General features: G+C 41.6%; 1 protein-coding gene across 2 annotated transcripts in view; it reads right to left on the bottom strand.

The window, feature by feature from the left end:
* PDSS2 (decaprenyl diphosphate synthase subunit 2) overlaps positions 1-22,469 on the bottom strand; it is a 126,776-nt gene that overhangs the window by 60,132 nt on the left and 44,175 nt on the right. Inside the window, exon 3 of one of the 2 annotated variants that reach the window (XM_070733304.1) lies at positions 10,920-11,114. In XM_070733304.1, coding sequence (XP_070589405.1) covers positions 10,920-11,114 — 195 coding nt within the window. Of the gene's footprint in view, positions 1-10,919; positions 11,119-22,469 lie in introns of both variants that reach the window. The other variant, XM_070733305.1, reaches the window with a different exon arrangement.

The raw sequence follows: 22,469 nt of genomic DNA on the forward strand, positions 1-22,469 counted from the left end.
CACGGGCGCGCGCTCCCCATCCCCATGCCAGCCGCGGGGGGGGGGAGGCGCCGGCAGCAGAAGGGAAGGGAGCCGCGGCCGCCCCTGCCTCCCCACAGTTCCTCCGGCCCCTTGGCCTTTCGGCGCTGCCCCCCACCCGCCGCCTCTGCTCCTCCGCTGCCTCCTGCCTTTCGGCGCGGCTCCTCCCGCACCCGGAACACACACCCTGCCCGTCTCACCTTTGCCGAGAGCACTTTCGTCCCGGGCTCTCGGCAAGGGGATTGCAGGAGAGGTGGAGCAGGCATTCTCTCAGCGGAGGCCGGCGAAGGTGATATTCAATGTCGGGGGGCGTGCGAGCGGTTGCGCGCGCTCCCTATCCCCCTGCTAGCCCGCTCAGAATATTCAAAATAAGAAAAGCCTTCGCCGGCTAAGGCTTTTCTTATTTTGAATGTTCCGGGGGGCTAGCAGGGGGATTTGGAGCGCGCGCAAATGCCCGCGCCCCCCCCGACATTGAATATCACCTTCGCCGGCCTCCGCTGAGAAGAACGGAGAGAGAACAAGAGACAGTGAGAGCAACAGACAGCAAGATAGAAAGTGAGAAAGAGAGAGAGAGAGAGAAAGGGGGGAGAGAAAGAGATAGCAAGAGAGAGAGAACAAGAGAGAGAAAGAGTGTGAGAAAGAAAACAAGACAGAAAGAGTGAGTGAGAGAGAAAGAAAACGAGAGGGAAAGTGAGAAAAAGAGAGAGAAAGAGGGGGGGAGAGGGAAGGAGAGAGAGAAAGCAAGAGAGAGATGAGAGGAAGGAAGAGAGAGAGAGAAGAGTGGAAGGAAGAGATAGAGCGAAATGATAGAAAAAAGGGGAGAAAAGAGAAATGAGAAAATGATTGAGGCAGAGAATGACAGGAAAGAGAGAAAAACAGAGAGAGAAGTGACTCTTGGTTTAAAGCATATGGTAAAAGCACTTAAATAATAACAGAAAAAACACCCAGCCCTCACCTGTTTTTATTAATAGTTATGTTTTTGGTTTTGCTGGTTGATTTAGTTTTAATAGTAATGGATTTTGGTTTTTCTAAATTATTAATTTCTTTTAATAAAAAAGAAGGGATTTTTTTCTTATTTATTTATTTGTTTGTTTGTTTATTTGTTTGTTTGTTTATTTATTTATTTATTCTTCTATGCCGCCCAGTCCCAAAGGGACTGTCGCTCAGACACTATGCTTTTCCGCCCACACCGAAAAAAAATTAGAGGGTACATTGCCCCTGGGTCCTGCCAGATGGCATTCTTTAGTCGAGGGACCCAGAGAAGGCCAACTGGGACTTGTGCAGCAGAAGGCGGTCCCGTAGGTATTCTTTCCAGTACACCCCAAATACTTTTTTCCCCAGGATCAGGGGGTTTGGTTATATAATGGAATTTGAAATAAAATATATTATTGACCCAAGATGTGCCAGCATGCTATGGTACATTGGTGGGTTTCAAAATGTCTTGCTACCAGTTCTGTAGGAATGGCTTGGTGGGCGTGGCAAGGGAAGAATGCTGCGAAGTCTCCATTCTGTGTTACTGTATAATACCCATTTCCTCCCAATCAGCTGGGAGGCAGAGAATAGATGAGGGCGGGACCAGTCAGAGGTTGTATTTATTGGTTCTCTGAACTACTCAAAATTTCCTCTACCGGTTCTCCAGAACTTGTCAGAATCTGTTTAGACCCACTTCTGCTATAGTAGTTATAATTATATCTGTATATTGATTTTATTAAGTCTTCAGCAAATTCTCTCAGGAAATCTAAGATCAGTAAGGCAATATTTGGATATCAGAATGGTTACAAACATAATATGAACCCTCCAGAAGATGAAATGTATTCTTCTTTGTTGAGTTCTTCAACAACACAAGAAGCTTTTATTTTTAAAAATAATTGACATAATTTTAAGGCTCCAGAGCTCACAAAATATTGTTTATCTCCATGCAGGCAGAAGAATATAAGAAATAGTCAATGTTGAAGGGCTTTCTGAAATTTGACTCAAAATGGCCTGCAATAGCTATGAATGCTTTGTCCACAGAAGAGGGCATTGAAATTCTGTTTTTATTTGGAAAAAAAACTATTAAAAGCCTGTGTAAATTCAGTTTTTTAAATCACAAATCTTATTTCTCTCTTGATCCTATGCAGCAAGCCTGTTGCTAGCATTCACAGCTCAGGAAAGAGTGGTGTAGCAATTAAGGCAGAATAATAGAGGCTCGAAAACTCTGAGTTCACATTCTACCCCAGGCACAAAGCCAGCTAGGTGATCCTTGGGCCAGTCTTTCTCCCTCTCTCAGCCTTAGGAATAAGGCAAGAGCAAAATTCTTCGGAAAATCTTGCCACGAAAACGGCATAAACCTTTCCAAGCAGGAGTCAAGACTAACTCAAAAGCATCCCTCTCCAGATCATAGGAAATCCCTAACACACACATATATATAATTTGGACTAACGTTTTTGTTCCTTTGCTACAATAAATGATAAAAAGAGACCCTAGAGATTTAGAATATCCCTCCTGAAAAATAGATCCAATTAATTTGATTATGTTATGCATCAGTATGTGAGTGAGAATAATTGGTTTAATTAAAATGAATATTTCTTTCCTTACTGTTGCTTCCAGTTACTGATATCATATTTAGTTTTAAAATTAATGGCAAAAATAAAGCAAGATGCTAAAGATGCAATTATTGCTTTTTTATTTCTGAACATTTAACTTCACAATCAAATTTACTTATTATTAAACCGAGTTGGCCATATATTAGATTCTTAAATTGACATGGCCATTTACATCAGTATTTTCTACCAGCGTCACTCATAATGGAATTTTTGGCAAGACCTGCCACATGAACATTATATTCAAGCCTCGTGGTAAGCCAAAATTCCCCTCCTACAAATCAGCATTGCCAGAAAACCACAGATGGCCATATGTAAGATTTGCTAGCTTATCATACAAACCAGAGTGCTCCATTTGGAACAAGCCAGAGGAAAAAAAAGCTATGCAAGAGATCAGAACAATGTCTTTCAAACACAACCATGTCTGTATCCAAAGTATCTTCACAAACAGAATACCCTTTCTGTGGATACAGCTGATACTGTTGTCTTTAAAATCAGAAACTTCTTCACGCTGCCAGTTCGCTTTACAAATAAAATGATTTTATTGGATTCTGTGCAGAAGGAAGCACTGTTTGCATAAATCAATGATATTTATGTAAACAAACAGTTTATTTGGTAAGCAACATATTTATGCCTTTAGAAATATGTAAAGTTAGCATATGGAAATCCATCCACTCTATAAGTAGTACATCTGCGTAATTGGTTATTTTTAAACAACTAATGCCTAACAAAACAATACCGCCTCATATTGATCAGTTGAAGCTATTCCATATATATGAAATGCTATGTTCCAAGCAACATTTTTATTTTATTATCCTGTTTTAAACATTCTGATGTATACCACTCAGGAGGATTAATCCAAGAAGCACCTTTTTATATCCCTGAGTTACAGGCCACGAGTAGTGTTCAACTCACTTTGAATGCAAGCCACCTGAGTGGAAAGCACTCCATTTGAGTTTGAAACAGTTCTGTCACGTTTATAACAACTATGTCAACCTTCGCTTAGACTGCTGCATTCTTTTGCTTGGTTGTCAATAGTTACGGGGTGGGTTGGAGATAAGGGGTGCACAGGAGGAGATATAGGTTTTGTTTTCTTAAGTACCAGGAGGAGACCGTTAGAGGAAAATTCCAGAAGAGTGACGTGAGGGCCAAGATGTCCCACCTGATGATCATGGACAATGGGGATTGGGCACGGTCCCAAGGGGGGTTGGAAAAGGGGATTGATTGATTGATTGATATTATTATATTATATTATATTATATTATATTATATTATATTATATTATTATAATATAATATAATATAATATAATATAATATAATATAATATTATATTTGTATGCCGCCCCTCTCCGTAGACTCGGGGCGGCTCACAACAGCAATAGAACAATTCATAACAAATCTAATAATTTAAAAACATTTTAAAACCCCTATTGTTAATCAAACATACACACAAACATACCATACATAAATTGTATAGGCCCGGGGGAGATATCTCAATTCCCCCATGCCTGGAGGCAAAGGTGGGTTTTAAGGAGTTTGCGAAAGGCAAGGAGGGTGGGGGCAGTTCTAATCTCCGGGGGGAGCTGGTTCCAGAGAGTTGGGGCCGCCACAGAGAAGGCTCTTCCCCTGGGACCTGCCAAACGACATTGTTTAGTCGACGGGACCCGGAGAAGGCCAACTCTGTGTGGGACCTAATCGGTCGCTGGGATTCGTGCGGCAGAAGGCGGTCCCGGAGATATTCTGGTCCGATGCCATGAAGGGCTTTATAGGTCATAACCAACACTTTGAATTGTGACCGGAAATTGATTGGCAACCAAGATATACGTCTGTATCGCGCCATTTTCTCAGACTTTGCTTTTCTTTCGATGCTTCTAGTTCTGATTTTGATAAATTCACTTTTGAACTTTTATAAAAAGGACTCTGAGTTTTATTTGTCTGAATTCTGACTGGCAGCTTGACAAACTATTCCGATCATTTTGCAAATGATTCAAGTTTTGAATGCAATGTGATTTCAAAACTCTGAATATATCCCCCTCCATGTCTACACAACAAACCACCACATAGGTAAATAGTTGTATTTGTTATATATTGATCTCTTGACTCAGAATTTATATCTAAATCTACTGAGGGATGTGGTGGCTCAGCTTGTTGATCAGAAAGGTTGGCAGTTCGGCGGTTCAAATCCCTAGCGATGCGTAACGGAATGAGCTCCTGTTACTTGTCCCAGCTTTTGCCAACTTAGTTCAAAAGTATGTAAAAATGCAAGCAGAAAAATAGGAACCACTTTGGTAGGAAGGTAACAGCATTTGGTGCACCTTTGGTGTTTAGCCGCCCCGAGTCTTCGGAGAGGAGCGGCATACTAATCTAATAAATTATTATTATTATTATTATTATTATTATTATTATTATTATTATTCTTCTTCACACTGGCCACATGACCACAGTGATGTCTTGGGACAGCGCTGCCTCTTCAGCTTTGGAAGACAGATGAGTACCACCCTCTAGAGTCGGGAACAACTAACACAGTAATGGTGAACCTATGGCACACAAGCCACAGGTGGCACGCAGAACCATATTGGAGGGCACGTGAGGTGTTGCCCTATGTCAGCTCCAATGTGCATACGCACACTGGCCAGCTGATTTTCAGGCTTGAGGAAGGCCATTTCACCCTCCAGATGCTTCAGGGAAGCTTCCCTAAAACCACAGAGTGAGAAAAACGCCCCAAAAGGCAAACCGGAAGTTCAGAAAAATAGACTTCCGGTTTGTCCATTGTGCTGTTTTTCACACTCCAGGACTTCAGAAAGTTTCCCTGAAGGCTCTGGAGTGCAACAAACAGCACAACGGGCAAACCAGAAGTCCATTTTTTCCGAACTCCCAGTTTGCCCATTTTTTTCACCGTCTCAGGCTTCAGTGAGGATAGGACTCCCTGTTGCCACCTGTGGCATGTGTACCATAGGTTCGCCATCAGTGCTTTTTAGGCTACTTTGTTTAGGATACTTGGAGAAAACTGTGCAGGGAGTGTGTGTGCATGCGCAGGGGACAATGTGGAGATGCTAAGACACACACCCTTTTGACACATGAACCAAAAAGGTGTCGCCATCGCTGTACTAGCACATATGTGCAAGGGGAACCTTTACCTTTAAGCTTAACTAATAAACAGAGATACTAAGATAATGAAATGAACATGCAATAAAAACTAAAATCCATCAGACATGGGTTTTCTTCTAGAGCCGGGGCGGCGCAGCAGGTAGAGTGCTGTACTGCAGGCCACTGAAGCTGACTGTAGATCTGCAGGTCGGCGGTTCAAATCTCATCACCGGCTCAAGGTTGACTCAGCCTTCCATCCGTCCGAGGTGGATAAAATGAGGACCCGGATTGTGGGGGCAATATGCTGGCTCTGTTAAAAAATGCTATTGCTAACATGTTGTAAACTGCCTTGAGTCTAAGGAGAAGGGCGGCATAAAAATCGAATAAATAAAATAAAATAAAATAAAATAAAATAAATAAAATAAAATAAAAAACATCCCACTGTTCTGCTTCAGAGTTCTCTCAACTATCAGATACTTTATCCTTGAATAATCTATATATTTTTTCAAGATAATGAATATCTCAACATATTGCCAGCCCTGTTTACATTCTGAAACTGCACGTTAATTTAGCTGTTACCAAGTATGCAATGAAAAGCCAATAAAATAGAATTCCTCAACTGAAAAAAAAAGTTAGAATTTTAAATTTTTAGTTAGACCAAAAAAGTTTGAAAACATCACTTTCTAAAACATGATCTTTTTATGTTACTATGAAAAGGGTATGTGCATGGCAAGAATTGAGAAAAGTCATAACATGATTTAAAATTGCAGATACAATCTGTTTGCTTGGAACAATTGCATGCAATTTAGAACTGACATTTCAATAGATTCACTCAACAGTGATATACAGTATTTATATAGTATTATCGCAAAAAGGTACATTGTGACAAGATTAGCAACATTCTTAAAGTAATGATTATTTAAGAAACATAGTGTTACCTAAGGCAATTACCATGCACTCTTTTGAAATCTACTGGGAATGATCTGAAGGGAAAATAATTGACTCCGCTAATTTTACCCTTGATAATTATAAAATAGCTCTGCATTTCATTATAAGTCAAAATTTTCACATGTAATTGTCAGACTTGATAGAAACAAGATAAATGCTTTGCAGAAAAGCTCTGACAATTAGCAATAAGATCATGATACAATTAATATTGGACTTATAGTGCAAAGTAACACTAGGAGCCTTAGATACATATACAGTATTATACTATTTGCTTCAATAATCAATAAACAAATCTGCGCTTATTTGCTCTCTGTAAAATCTCATGGCTAGCATTGTTGCTACTGCAGTGAATTCACAAATCATTTAAATTTATTTGTTATCCTAGTTAACAGATTGCAAATCTGTGGTATAGTAAGAATTAAAAATTGAGAAAACTGCATGGAGGAGAACTTTCACGAATTTATCCTGCAAGTTTTCTCCAAGTACCCTAAACAAAGCAGCATAAAGAGCAGTGATGACGAAGCCATGGTACGCATGCCACAGGTGGAACACAAAGACATATCTGAGGGCACATGAGGCATTGCCCTATGTCAGTTCCAGCTCGCATGCGCACTCTGGCCAGCTGATTTTTGGCCTTCTTTTCAGCCGGATCAACTGGGCTTCAGCCAAACTGAGGAGTCACCACAGTGAAGGTAAGACGCCGGCTACAAAGCGAGCGAGTAAGAGGAGAGGGAAGCCCTTCAGCATGGGAAGGAAGAGGAAGCAGGTAGCAGCAGCAGCCTTTCGGTCAAAGGAGCGGGAGGTTTTCCCCGGCCTGGGTTTCTCTCTCTGGCGCAGTGTATTGGAGGCACGTGCTCCTCCTCGCCACCTCAGAGTCCCTCTTTTTTTTTTTAAGCCTTAAAGTTTTGGATTTTTTTTTTATTCCCCTCATCTCACCTTCTTCCTTCGGCAGCAACTGTCCTCCTCCTCTTCTTCCTCCTCCTCCTCCCACCCAAATTATGAGCTTTTATTTCTTTCCTAATGGGTTTGCACGCATTATTTGCTTTGACATTGATTCCTATGGGAAAAATTGTTTCTACTTACAAACTTTTCTACTTAAGAACCTGGTCACAGAAAGAATTAAGTTCTTAAGTAGAGGTACTACTGTATTTTATTAAAAGGACAGCAGTCAGACACTGATTAACAGCCATTTTAAAGGTAAATTCCAATATGAGCAATTCATAATAATGAACAAAAAATGATAAGATGTATTCTTTGCCCCCATGGGCAAAGACTAATGCAGATTTTGTTTTTTTATTATCTGTCTGTACAGGTAGTCCTCAACTTACAACCACAATTAAGACCAAATTTTATATTTGCTAAGTGAGAAATTGGTTTTTTAGAGAGTTTTGCTATATTTTATTATTTTTCTTGCCACATTTCTTAAGATTGTTAAACTAACATGGTTGTTAAGCTAATCTGGTTTCCGCATTAACTTTGCTTATCAGAAGGTTGCAAAAGTAGATCACATGATCCTGGGACTCTGTAACCATCATAAAACTGAGTCAGTTGCCAAGCATACAAATATAAATCATGCAACCATGAATAAAGTGAAACAGTCATAAGTGCAAAAAATGGTCATAAGCAAAGGTGATATTCAGCTATTTTGGACTGGTTCACCCAAACCAGTAGCAGAAATCACATCCACCTAGGTTTTATACCAGTGATGGCAAACCTATGGCACGGGTGCCACAAGTGGCATGCGGAGCCATATCTGCTGGCACACGAGCCATTGCCCTAGCTCAACTCCAACCAGTGTTCCCTCTAATTTTTTTTTGGGGTGGGCGGAAAAGTATAGTGTCTGAGCGGCAGTCCCTTCGGGACTGGGCGGCACAGAAATAATAAATAAATAAATAAATAAACGAATAAACAAGCAAACAAATAAATAAAAAACCCACCCTGTTTTGCCTCAGAGAATTTCAAAATAAAATACTGTACTGTGTGTCTATAACAGTGAGCTCATAATAGGGCAACTCTATCAATATCAAAATGCCACTTAAATAGTTGAGCTAGTTTCAAACTAGATTTTGATTTTCTTTCTCTCTTCCTTACTCCCATTCTTTTTCTTTCTCTTTTCCTCCCTCTCTTTTTTCTATCTGTTTCTCTCTCTTCCTCTCTCTCTCCTTCCCTCTCACTCTTTCCCTCTCGGCTTCTGGGCAGGTTTGGAAAACTCTGAGTTGATGATGATTTTTAAGTGAGCGATTGCTCACTGCTCAGCTTAGAGGGAACTATGACTCCAACGTGCATGTGTGTGCTGGCCAGCTGATTTTTTGCTCACAGAGAGGCTCTGGGAGGGCGTTTTTGGCTTCCAGAGAGCTTTTGGGGGGATGGAGGAGGACATTTTTACCCTCCCCCAGTTCCAGGGAAGCCTTTGGAGCCTGGGGAGGGTGAAATGAAGGACTACTGGGCCCACCAGAAGTTGGGAAAGAGGCCATTTCCAGTCTCCAGAGGGCTTCCAGGGGATAGGGGAAGCTGTTTTCACCCTCCCCAGGCATTGAAGAATGAGTGTGGACACTCATGCATGCATGATAGCGTGCACGCATGCTCTTTCGGCTTGCCATTTCTGTTCTATACTATCCTATTTGTGCATGTTTTTGAGGCAGGGTGCATGTGCGGAAGGCTTGCGTGTAACTAAAGTGCATGCACGGGTGGCGGTGTGCATGTGTGGAGGTGGCCTGGGTGAGCGCGGCAAGCAATCGCTGATCATAAGTCACATTTTTCAGTAATGTTGTAACTTCAAATGGTCACTAAGTGAACTGTTGTAAGACGAGCACTACCTGCAATATGTAATACATCTCTAAAATTTTCTTAACAGCTCCCCAAGTTAATAAATTCTAAAATTTTCTTAACATCTCCCCAAGTTAATAAATTCTAAAATTTTCTTAACAGGCCCCCAAGTTAATAAATTCTAAAATTTTCTTAACAGGCCCCCAAGTTAATACTGTAGTTCTGCAGGGATTATAAATAGGAAATGGAAAGGCAAGCACAATGCAAAAAGTATGTTAGAGGAACATAAAAAGGTAACAAGCACAACTTGCAGATTCGTGATTATCTGACATGATATATAGCTAAACACTTAAAAGATTGTGACTGGTTTCACAATTTGTTAATCCTTGGGTTAGTATAATTTGATTCTGTCTGTCTGTCTGTCTGTTTGTCTGCCCATCCGTCCGTCCGTCCATCTATCCATCTCTACACACACACACATACACACAATTATAGTTTATTATTGTATTAATCTATTTTTCTGAACTAGCTTGTAGTTTAAAATAGCTTGAGAGTTGGTAGCAACTGAGGTATAATAAATCTAAGTAATTAAGAAAGTAAATAAATAAAATTAAGTTAAATGTACTAACTGCACATATACCTTACATGGCAGAAAAATAACAGAGGAAGAACTGTTGGCTTATAATAATAATAATAATAATAATAATAATAATAATAATAATAATAATAATAATTTATTAGATTTGTATGCCGCCCCTCTCTGAAGACTCTTGTCCATAATTATTGTAGAAGAGAAGATTATTGCACATAATTGTACAATAAATGCAAAAAACCAAAAGGTATCTTTTAGAATAGAATAGAATAGAATTTTTATTGGCCATTGGTGATTGGACACACAAGGGATTTGTCTTGGTGCATATGCTCTCAGCGTACATAAAAGAAAAAGATACATTTGTCAAGAATCATGTGGTACAACACTTAATGATTGTCATAGGGGTCAAATAAGCAATGAAGAAGCAATATTAATAAAAATCTTAGGATATAAGCAACAAGTTACAGTCATACAATATTTACAATATCAATCTATCAAGAATTTTACAGTTTATATTTCATCAAATTTTTAAGACAGGAGAGAAAGAGCTGATATAAATACTGAGTGGATTCCATTTAGGTTATATACTGTAGAAGTTTCTTAAGTTTTCATTTGTCTAAAGTAAGAACAAAAAGATAATATGTTTTGGCATACCTTTCAGAACAAGAAGCTTAATTAGTTGAGAAGTCACACAATTCTGTAGGTCACTGTGCTTTAAATCTGAACTGTAGCAAGCTAAAAATAATTACGGTACATCTATTTGCTTATAAATAATATTTGATACAGAATAATATAAAGCAAAGTGACACTAAATGCCTCAAAAATGTCTAAAAAAGTAAGCTCACAAAAAGCAGCAACTGAGCTGTTTTTCAAAATAAAACACATATAAAATTTTTCTCATTTAAAACAACAGCAATCACATTACCTTAGTATTTTGCAGCTGAGCAAGGTTTGTGCAGGCATTTGCTAGAAGAAAATCACCACTCAGGACAGCCATTTTATTTCCAAATTGCATATCTTTCAATGCTCCCTCTGAGGATGTCAGTTCACTAATGTTTACTATTCCACGATGCACAAGGAAAGCCGTGTGGATCAACTCTGTGATCTCGGCAAGAGTTCTCTGGCTTTAAAGTAAAGATCAGAGGAAATAAAATTAGCTGCAGACCATTGCATGAGTCACAGATGTTAAAAAAACCCAACAGTAAGCACAACTGGATATTTTATCAGTGCAAATGTAACATTCACTCTGTTTGGACCTATATTTGACCAATGATCACTTCTGATTAAAATTTCTATCTGAAGCAGAATATTTATTTCTTGGTAAACTTGAAACAGTTTAAAATGTAAATCCTTCTTCTATTCTTCAAATGTGGATTGAACAATTTTAAGGCATCAAATAATTATCAAGGGAGGAAAAAGGATCATGATGTAAATTGACCAAAAATAATCGTATGGGTATTTCATCATTGTGTATCCTATTACAGCAACAGTATTATCGATTCATTAGCTAGGCTAGTATTGGCATATAGCATATAGAATAGAATAGAATAGAATAGAATAGAGTTCTTTATTGGCCAAGTGTTATTGCACACACAAGGAATTTGTCTTTGGTGCATATGCTCTCAGCGTACATAAAAGAAAAAGATACATTTGTCAATAATAATAATAATAATAATAATAATAATAATAATAATAATAATTTATTGGATTTGTATGCCACCCCTCTCCATAGACTCGGGGCGGCTAACAACAATGTTAAAAACAGCATGTGACAATCCAATAATAAAACAACTAAAAACCCTTATTGTAAAACCAAACCTACATACAAACATACCATGTATAACTTGTAATGGCCTAGGGGGAAGGAATATCTCAATTCCCCCATGCCTGGCGGTATAAATGAGTCTTGAGTAGTTTACGAAAGACAGGGAGGGTGGGGGCAATTCTAATCTCCGGGGGGAGTTGGTTCCAGAGGGCCGGGGCCGCCACAGAGAAGGCTCTTCCCCTGGGGCCCGCCAAACGGGCGGTACAACACTTAATGATTGTCATAAGGGTCAAATAAGCAATGAAGAAACAATCAATATTAATAAAAATCTTAGAATGCAAGCAACAAGTTACAGTCGTACAGTCCTAAGTGGGAGGAAAAGGATGATAGGAATGATGAGAAAAACTAGTAGAAATAGAAATGCAGATTTAGTTTATATTATGGAGGTGCACATGGTGGCATGGGACAAAGTCATTATTAAACTTTGCTGTCTTCCAGAATGAAATGGAAATTACAAGCCATTTCTATTCTAGAACAGAAAACTGCATTGTGCTATAATCCAAGGTCTAAGGAAGGGTTAATATATTCTACTGTTGATGTGAGTGAGAGGGAGACTAATAAGGCATCCTGATGCTCCTGCTGTCATTGTCAGGGCAGTCCTCCCAGGAAAATGTCCATATCAATTCAACTTATCAGATGGACAGCTGATCAACATTAAGCAGATTTGCTCTGGGCAGATTGAGCTGAATACCTGCCATGAATCACAATGAGAGCTCCCTGGTCTCAGCAACTTGCCATTTCTGACTTCGGAAGATCCAAGGGCATATGGAGATCTCTAGTGATGAGGACATAAAGCTGCAGCTTCCTCAACAGATAGCTTGTTTTCCCCAAAGGTACATATTAATATCCAGAAGAGAAAAGGCTCTCTCTTTTTTTTAACCTGAAACACAACCCTTCATTATCCAACCCAAATTACTACTGTTCTTTTTTCTTCCCCTATTAGGCTTGTCATGAAGAAAATAAAATGTTCACTGTTCAGCTCATCATACAAAACTTCAACAATATATAAAAGTAATATTTTCCAACTCCCCCTTTCTATGTTACCTTTCCTTTCTGTTTAGTCCCTAAGGGGAGTGCATAAGTGCACCAACCTGCCAACCATCCCTATCCTACTGTCCCCATTTATTCATACACATTTCCTGTATTCATAATCATGTTTATACTTATATCTGTTATCTTATACATGCTTCACAAATAAATAAATAAATGTGCTGTATGGTTTTTAATTGTTGGGGTTTTTATGTATTTTATTATTAGATTTGTCCCATTGTTATACTGTTTTTTATTACTGTTGTGAGCCGCCCCGAGTCTTCGGAGAGGGGCGGCATACAAATCTAACAAACAAACAAACAAATAATAAAATAAAATAAAATAATAAAATAATAAAAATAAAATAAAATAAAAAATAAAATAAAATAAAAAATAAAATAAAATAAAAAATAAATAAAAATAAACTCCAGCACAGTGATGGATAAAAAATAATTACATCTATAACATTTATAGATAACAATCTATAACTCCCTTAGAATTCCTCTTCAGGTTCCTTTATTTTTAATTGAAACAGCATAGAATTCAGGTTACCATGAGAAATTATTAAATAGCTGTAGGCAATTTCCAAGGATTTGAACATCTAGAGAACATGAGCTTTTTTTCCCAGCAATTAAATTCAGAGTAATGCTTAAAGGGAAACATTTCCATATAAATCCTAGAGCATTCAAACAATTAATGATTACTGCATCCACCTCTAAATTAATTGTCAAACAATTACTTTTAAAAACAAAAATATTAAAGCTATTGAAGTATAGTACAAGACATGTAGACTGAGAGGGAATTTTATTTATTTAATCAATGAAGGCTAAGGGTACAGTATTTAAAGAGCTTTTAAATGCATAATTGGCAAGCCAATTCTACAGAACATGTATAGAAAAATAACTGTAAGCAACTCCTCTTTTTGCCCAGTAATTGGAGAGCTGAAGACAAAAAACGCTCAATACAAGATACAATTATTTCACATGGGTCACGATATCCCTGTGCAAATGATGTAAATTAGATAATACCATTTGCATTGTGTCATGATAGACACGATGGCTCTTTTCCTTTTATCCTATTCACAAATACTTATGGGGAGGGAATACTGTGTCTCTTTGGAATGGAATAACAGCAAAAGGAAGTCTAAGGAAAGCTGTAGGACAGTGTTTCTCAACCTTGGCCGTTTGAAGATGTGTGGACTTCAAATCCCAGAATTCCCCAGCCAACGTTGGTGGCTAGATGAAGCTGAGGCGAACGGAGTGGGGGGAGGGAGTCCCAATGAGGCGAAAAGAGCCTCTCTTAAGCTCCATGAGTCCCTGACTCCCGTTTTTGTCCCCCCCCCCACTCTGCTCATCTCCCCCACACCTTTCTCCTCCCTTGAGCTCCATGAGTCTTTTCTTCCCATTTTTGTCCCCCCCACTCTGCCCAGCGGAGCGCCCGGTTTTTTGATCCTGGGATTCCCCTGAGGCTCCCCTCCATGAGAAACCCCACCTCCTGACTTCTGCGTTTTTGCAATGCTGTAGGGAAATCCCAGGAGGGGGATCCCAGGATCGCAAAAAGTCTGGAGGTATTTCTGTGTTTTTGCGATGGTGCGATTTCGCTGCGGCTTCCCTCACTGGGAAACCCTACCTCCGGACTTCCTTTGCCAGCGAAACGCCCGTTTTTGCGATCCTAGGATTCCCGTCCTGGGATTTCCCTACAGCATCGCAAAAACGCAGAAGTCAGGAGGTGGGGTTTCCCATAGAGGGAAGCCTCAGGGGAATCCCAGGATCACAAAAACGGGCGCTTGGCTTGCAACGAAAGTCCGGAGGCGGGGCATCCCAGCGGCGGCGGCAGGTTCATAAGGCAAAAAAAGTTTGTAAGAAGAGGCAAAAAAATTCCGAATCCCAGGTTCATATCTCGAAAAGTTCGTATGACGAGGGGTTCGTATCACAAGGTACCACTGTAATTGAATTTAAACATGCCTGGGATAAACCTATATCCATCCTAAGATAAAATATAGGAAATAGTATAAGGGCAGACTAGATGGACCATGAGGTCTTTTTCTGCCGTCAATCTTCTATGTTTCTATGTAACTCTTCAACCTTTTTGCAAACAAAATTCTACTGGAAGGATTTTCATTTCCTGCAAAAAAAATAATAATGAATTATTGATTCCTTCTTTCTGCCAGCAAACTTCCACACCTGGTTCAAGAAATACTACAAAGGATGGGCAGCGTTACTGTCTTAATGATGTCTGCTGCACTGGCAGATAACCACACTTATATATCCTTTTGTAAAATTACATATGAAAATGAATTAAATGTATGGGGGGAAAACTGGTGGGCCTGGGATAATGATAGACATGAGAATATGCAAGTCTGATGGAGAAAACAAGGTCCTAGTATCAATGTAGCCCCTTGCAAACAGATGGCTGCGAGGAAAACAGGGAAAAGCCCTAATCCAGCATGGCCAAGGTAATGCAGCAGATGGTTGGCAGAGATGCCTTTAAATACTATCAGCATCACCTGTTCGGGCTAGGTTTATTCCAAGCATACACTCCCAAAATACAATCCTCACTTTCAGAACTGACAGATCAGACCATCTGTTCTTGGAGAAAGATGGTAAGGAACTGCGCGGGTGGATTCCTATAGTTGGCTCTTTGTTGTGTAGCTGGCCTTTATCTACATACATGGATACTGGACTGCAACCTGATGTAGAAGACCTTTATTCTACTTCTCATGATGTGTATGTAGCAAATCCAACTGTCTTAATTCCCTTGTTGTGTTTCCCTATGCACAAGTCCTAACCAGGCAAGTCACATTTGCTAAAAACAGCATGTCAAAGAGTTCACAATTACAGACTATATCAATATATATTATGCCAGACGGTAATGAGCCGAACGCTAGGACCTATCCATCCAAAATAATCATACAGATTTCTACAGCATTGTTCAAAAGGTTATGGTTTATTACACAGTACTCATTAGACATACACTGCCCCCATTAGCAATTTTTTCTTCATTTGTATCTCATTTAAGATTCTACTTTCACAAGCAAATTCAAATTAGTACACAAGGTTAAAACCATTATGGTTAGGAATAAAATTATCCTGTCTTTTTATGATATAGCAACGGTAGATCAAAGCTCTCTAGTCCAGCACATTTTAAAGAACTAGTCAATTGAGTTTTAAGTAAAACAACAGGAATATACTGATCACATATTGTGCCAGAAGCCTTAAAAATGAGTTATTAGTCAGATTGTTCTAAATAAATATATTTTAGACTAGCAAAACATTCAAAATATGTCATATTTTTTAAGCTAAGTGTTATTGTTTGAATGCATTCACAGAAAACTAAAAGAAATTTAATGTAAATAAGAAGTATCTTATCTTATCTACTCTTTGTTGGTGGGAGGAGATGATTGAATAGTATATAACTGTTCTTGATGGGAGCATATTTTTTCTAGTAAACAATTGTAGCTTCAGAGATTGTTGAATGTGGCGCTCCTGTTTTTATATAGGTGTTTCACTATTATAGATAGCAATGATGGTAAGATTATCTTTTACTACTAAACAAAGAATCAAGAAAGAGTACACATAAGGAAATGCCAAACACAACAAGGAAACTTTGGCCCCAATAAAAATGAATCAATGTTTATGGCATGTGCTTTCAGAGACTGTCTTTAATCTTTCAAATAATATAATACAGTATTTAGTTTTGCTGAAATTGTCCACTGCTCTGGGGGTGGGCAATTTCAGTTGAATGAAATTGCAACTTCCATTCAAGTCACCATACATTTAGGTATTGTATGGTTATTAATGTTTTCTTTTTTTATCTATTTGGAAAATTTTCTCCATAATGTGTAATACATGAAAATTGCTAACTACCAAAAAAAAAGTCAGTGTGACATATGTGTTGCAGTGTGATACTGTTTTTCTTGGATCAGCTTTGACAATGAAGCACTTGAAAAGAAAGAAAATGCTCATATTTAAGGAATCACGAACTTCCTTTGTATCCAAAAAAGCTTTCAGTAGAATACTGGCTTTAAAGAACAACTTACTATTATCAGTCTCGTGTAGTTTATTTATTTATTAGATTTGTATGCCGCCCCTCTCCGAAGACTCAGGGCAGCTAACAACAATAAAAAAGACAATGTAACAAATCTAATATATTAAAAAAATAATCTAAAACACCCCAATTTAAGAGACCAATCATACAAACAAGCATACCATGTATAAATTCTATAAGCCTAAAGGGAAGGGGAAAAAATTCAATTCCCCCATGCCTGACGACAGAGGTGGGTTTTAAGGAGCTTGCGAAAGGCAAGGAGGGTGGGGGCAACTCTGATATCTGGGGGGAGCTGTTTCCAGAGGGTCGGGGCCGCCACAGAGAAGGCTCTTCTCCTGGGTCCCGCCAAATGACATTGTTTAGTCGACGGGACCCGGAGAAGGCCAACTCTGTGGGACCTAACCGGTCGCTGGGATTCGTGCGGCAGAAGGCAGAAGTTCCACAGCTGGGGTCTTAAAAGGCTCTTGTTTTTTATTTATTTTGTTATGAATGCTTTTATGCCGCTTCAATGATCTAATTCTAAAGGGCCTACAACACAGCATACCATATAATGTGATAGAATAATTCAAACATATCAACATTATCAAAGAATAATATTTTTAATTTTGAGGAGTACTACGATATCTAAACTGCAAAATCCTTTATGATTGCCTAAATAGTAGGGGGGGGGGGGAGAATAGGCGTTGATTGCTTACCTGAACGCCTCTTCTCGTACGGTGAGCGGGTACAGCAGTCACATGGGTTGCTCATGTCCAATCCGGTGGAACTGAGCCTAGTATTAAAAAAGCTTGCCGGATCCGCCCCTTCCCCAGAATTCGCGAATCCATAGACTAGGCTCAGTTGTGAAGCTCTGTAGTGTTCAACTCTCATTGTTAGAGGAAAAAGGATTATAGAAAGGTGAAGAAGACACATACAAGGGCGGGAAGTGACTGCTGTACCCGCTCACCGTACGAGAAGAGGCGTTCAGGTAAGCAATCAACGCCTATTCTCCGTACTGAAGGAGCGGGTCCAGCAGTCACATGGGACATACCCAATAGATGGTCCCTAGGGTGGGATTAGATTGCTATCGTGTGAGATAACGGATTGGAGTACCCTTCTGCCGAAGGCAGCGTCCGCTGAAGCGTAAGAATCAATCTTGTAGTGCCTGATGAAGGAATTTGGCGAGGCCCAAGTGGCTGCTTTGCAGACCTCCTCCAACGGGGCTTGAGTCGCCCAAGCGGCCGAGGTGGCTGCGCTCCTGGTGGAATGCGCTGTGATGTTCCTTGGAACTGAGAGGGAGGCCGACTCATAGGCCTTAGATATAGTCCCTCTGATCCAACGGCCTATTACTGTTGAAGACACTTTGGCCCCCATGACTCTGGGATGATAGGCTACAAAAAGTGCTTCTGACCTCCGAAAGGGTCCTGTGCGTTGGATATAAATTCTCAGCGCTCTGGTGAGATCCAGGGTGTGCCATCTAATTGCCAAGGGATGGTCTCGTTGGAGGCAGAAGGAAGGTAGGATAATATCCTGAGATCTGTGGAACATGGAACTGACCTTGGGTAAGAAGGTGGGGTCCAGTCGCAAGACTACCTTGTCCTGATGGAATTGACAAAGGTCCTGCCTGATTGAGAGGGCAGCCAGCTCCGAAATGCGTCGGGCAGAGGTAATAGCCACCAGGAATGCTACCTTAAAGGATAGGTACCTGAGGGACGCCGATTTTAGGGGTTCGTATGGTGCCTGCGTGAGGGAATGGAGAACCCGTGGCAAATCCCAGGATGGGTACCTGTGGACCTTGGAAGGTCTGAGGTTGGCTATGCCCTTGAGGAATTCCTGAACTTCAGGGAAGGATCGGAGAGGCTGTCTGCGGGGACCCCCTAGGACAGATGAAATGGCTGCCAGATGACGCCGGAGGGTGCTGGTGGAAAGTCCTTTATGGAAGCCTTGCAGAAGGAAGGAAATTATTCTGTGTATGGGGATGCACAGAGGGGAGAGACCTTCCTGTAGACACCACTGGTGAAACTTGGACCACGTGTGGTCGTAGATTCGATTGGTCGAACCCCTTCTGGCCTTTAAAATGACCTCCACTGAATCGGGGTCATGACCACGCAGTTCTAAATCTCTCCTGATAACAGCCAGGCGGTGAGGTGGAACCACTCCGGGTCTGGATGGAAAGAGGCCCCCTGCCGCAGCATATCCCCCGAAACGGGGAGTCGCCAAGGGTCCTGGACGGACAGCTGTTGGAGATCCGCGAACCAGGGCCGGCGGGGCCAGTGAGGGGCGATTAGGATTACTCGGGCCCTCTCGGTGAGGACCTTGTGAATCACGTCCGGGAGGATTGGAATTGGAGGAAATGCGTAGAGTAGGCCTGGAGGCCATGGACTCCGGAGGGCATTGATTGCTTCCGCTCCCGGGGATGGAAATCTGGAATAGAAGCGAGGGAGTTGGGCGTTCGCATTGGTCGCGAAGAGATCCAGGATTGGTAGGCCGAATCTGAGGGTGATTTGATGGAACAGGTCCTGATGGAGGTTCCACTCTCCTGGGTCTATCGTTGCTCGAGATAGCCAGTCCGCCTGGACGTTGAGGCTCCCCGAGATGTGATCGGCTAGGAGCGACCGAAGATGTTTTTCCGCCCAAAGGCCTAACTTGAGGGCCTCCCTCATGAGAGCTTTGGATCTCGTGCCCCCCTGTCTGCAGATATGGCTTTTTGTGGCAATGTTGTCGGTGAGAATGAGAAAGTGCCGGTTGGGAATGCGAGGAGAGAAATGCTTCAGAGCCAGGGAAACGGCTCTTAACTCTAGCCAATTGATTGGCCTGGAAGCTTCCTCCGGGGACCACGTGCCCTGGGCTATCATCCCCTGGGCGTGGGCGCCCCATCCCGATAGACTGGCATCTGTGGTGATGACAAATTGATCCGGGCATCTGAACGGGGATCCTTTGTCCATGGCCGGAGACTTCCACCACTTGAAGGATCTGCGAACACTTGGTGGGATGACAATGCGCCGATTTGAGTTGCTGTGCCCCGATCTCTGAAAGGGTAATAGGAGCCACTGGAGTTCCCTAGCATGAAGGCGAGCCCAGGGAATGATGCCTATGCATGACACCATCTTCCCCAAAAGGGAAGACAGAGTGACTATGGATACTGAAGAATTAGATAAAATGTTAGAAATTAACTCCCCTATACTGAGTTTTCTCTCGGGAGAGAGAAAAACCTGGGAAGATTCTGAATTGATAATGGAACCCAGGTGAGAAATGGATGTGGAAGGTTGGAGGTGACTTTTTTCAAAGTTGATGGAAAAACCATGGTCCTGAAGGACTGACATGGTGAAAGAAAGGTCTGTTTTCACTTTCTCTAGGGAGTTCCCATGAATCAAAATATCATCAAGATAACATAAAATGTGAATGGGAGACGCCCGGATATAGGCCGCCAGGGACCCCAAGAGCTTTGTAAAGACCCGAGGGGCCGAGGAAAGGCCAAATGGCATCGCCCTATACTGGAAATGCCTGCCTTGAAAGGAAAAGCGTAAAAACTTCCTGTGGCATTTGGCTATAGGAATGTGAAGGTAGGCCTCAGTGAGGTCTAAGGAGACCATGAAATCTCCGGAGTGAATGGCGGCCAAAATAGAAGATAAGGAGTGCATTTTAAACTTCCTATATTTGATGAATAGGTTTAGTTTCTTTAAATCCAAAATAGCTCTCCAACCTCCAGAGGATTTTGGAACCATAAATAAAATGGAGTAAAAACCTAGGCCCTTCTGACCGGAAGGAACCGGTTGAATGGCTCTGATGGACAATAGATGAGAAATGGCCTCCTCCATACGGTTACAATCTGAGGAGGACCTGGGAGAAGGGCAGGAAATAAAACGTTTGGGGGGAGGAGAAAAAAATTCTAAAAGAAGGCCAGTTTGAACAGTGTCAATGACCCAGGGGTCCTTGGAGGTGAGACGCCAATTTGAGGCGAAATGGGCTAGGCGACCCCCTATGGGAATAGAGGGAAAATTACCATCTAGGTTTTTTTGAGGCCCTGTTAGAAGAAGCTCCCCTTTGGAAGCGAAAACCTCTACCCCTGGAGTTCCTACTTTGGGAACGAAAGCGGGGGGAATACTGACCTGGAGATCTCTGATAGGAAGCCGCTTGATCTTGCTGGCGCCCCGGGCGACGAAAGGACTGCGTTTTGGTAGCCTTTTTTGTGGTTGGACCCAAAACTTTCTTCTTATCCGTGGTTTCCGTGAGGAGTGGATCCAGAAGATCACCGAAAAGAAGGTCGCGCTTTAAGGGTCCCTGGGATAACTGCCACTTCTGGCGTACTCCCGCTTGCCAAGGGCGAATCCAGAGGAGTCTCCTTGCCGTTGTAGAAGCTGCAATAGACTTAGCAGAAAATCTGGTAGATTGCAAGGTGGCATCAGCCACGTACTGGGCAGCTGCAAAGACCTTGTTGAAGTCTTGTTGACCTCTCAAGTCATCGGGAGGAATATGCTGTTGAAGTTGGCGAAGCCACAGCAGCATGGCTCTGGAGAAAAAGGAGGCTGCTGCAGAACTTTTAATGGCCCAGGAATCTGCCGTGAATCCTCTTTTGAGCATTTGTTCAATGCGCTTGTCCTCTGGGCGGAGGACTTCCTCCGCCTCTCCCGGCACAGCCGCTGCCGAATGAAGGATCTTGACAGGTTCATCCGGTTTGGGAAAGGATAGAAGCTCTTCATAGGAAGAGGAAAGTTTGTACAACTTCCTGTCTTTAGTTGAGGGATTAAGACTAGAGGCTGGGAAATCCCACTGTTTGAGCAAGGCATCTTTAAATAATTTAGGCATAGGAATTACCTCGTTATCCTCCTGTTCCTCAGTGAAATAAGGTAAATTCTCCTCCGGGGGATCAGTGGAAGTGGAGGCTTGTTTCTCCTGGGCCGCTAATCCCGTAGAAATCCTAGCTTTGAGGAGGAGAGATTTGAATAATTGAGAAGGGAAAATGGTAATTGGAGAAGGAACCTTTATTTGGGATTCCTCATCATCTGATAGCCCTTGGAAAGGGTCCTCATCATCCTCCATATCCTCATATTCGTCCTGAGAGGAATCTGAATCATCCTGAATAGGAGCCCTAACCGCTGGGGAAGAACCCAAGGGGCGGGAGGGACGAGGAGGAGGAGGAGGTAAGGGAGGCTCATTGATGGAAGAGAGTTTGGCATCAATGGCCTTAGATAACACAGCAAAAATAGATTGGAACTCAGGAGGTAGATTAGAAATATCAGCAGGAATGGCAGAAGAATCCCTAAAGGCCTGGGAGAATCCTGGCTGGGAGGGATCTTCAATAATATCTGGTTCCTCTGGCCCTATGCCCCATAGGTTAGGTTGGGGTCTGTCTAGGCTAGGCTCATCCAGAGATAACACAGGGACCCCAGAAGGAGGTAGACTAGAAGCCTCTGGGGGGTCTTGACTACTGAGTACTTGGGCCTGCACTTTTAAACGTTTTGCTGATTTGTCATGGATTCTTTGTAGGGCTAGGTCCCTTCTCTTCTCGGCCCTGGTGACCTTAGTCGAGGGGCGGGCCCCAGGAGAAGAGGAGGAAGAGGCCTGGGGGATACTAGTAATCTCATCGCCTGTAGG

The sequence above is a fragment of the Erythrolamprus reginae genome, chromosome 1 (assembly GCF_031021105.1).
Source record: "Erythrolamprus reginae isolate rEryReg1 chromosome 1, rEryReg1.hap1, whole genome shotgun sequence".
Classification (NCBI taxonomy): Eukaryota; Metazoa; Chordata; class Lepidosauria; order Squamata; family Dipsadidae; genus Erythrolamprus; species Erythrolamprus reginae.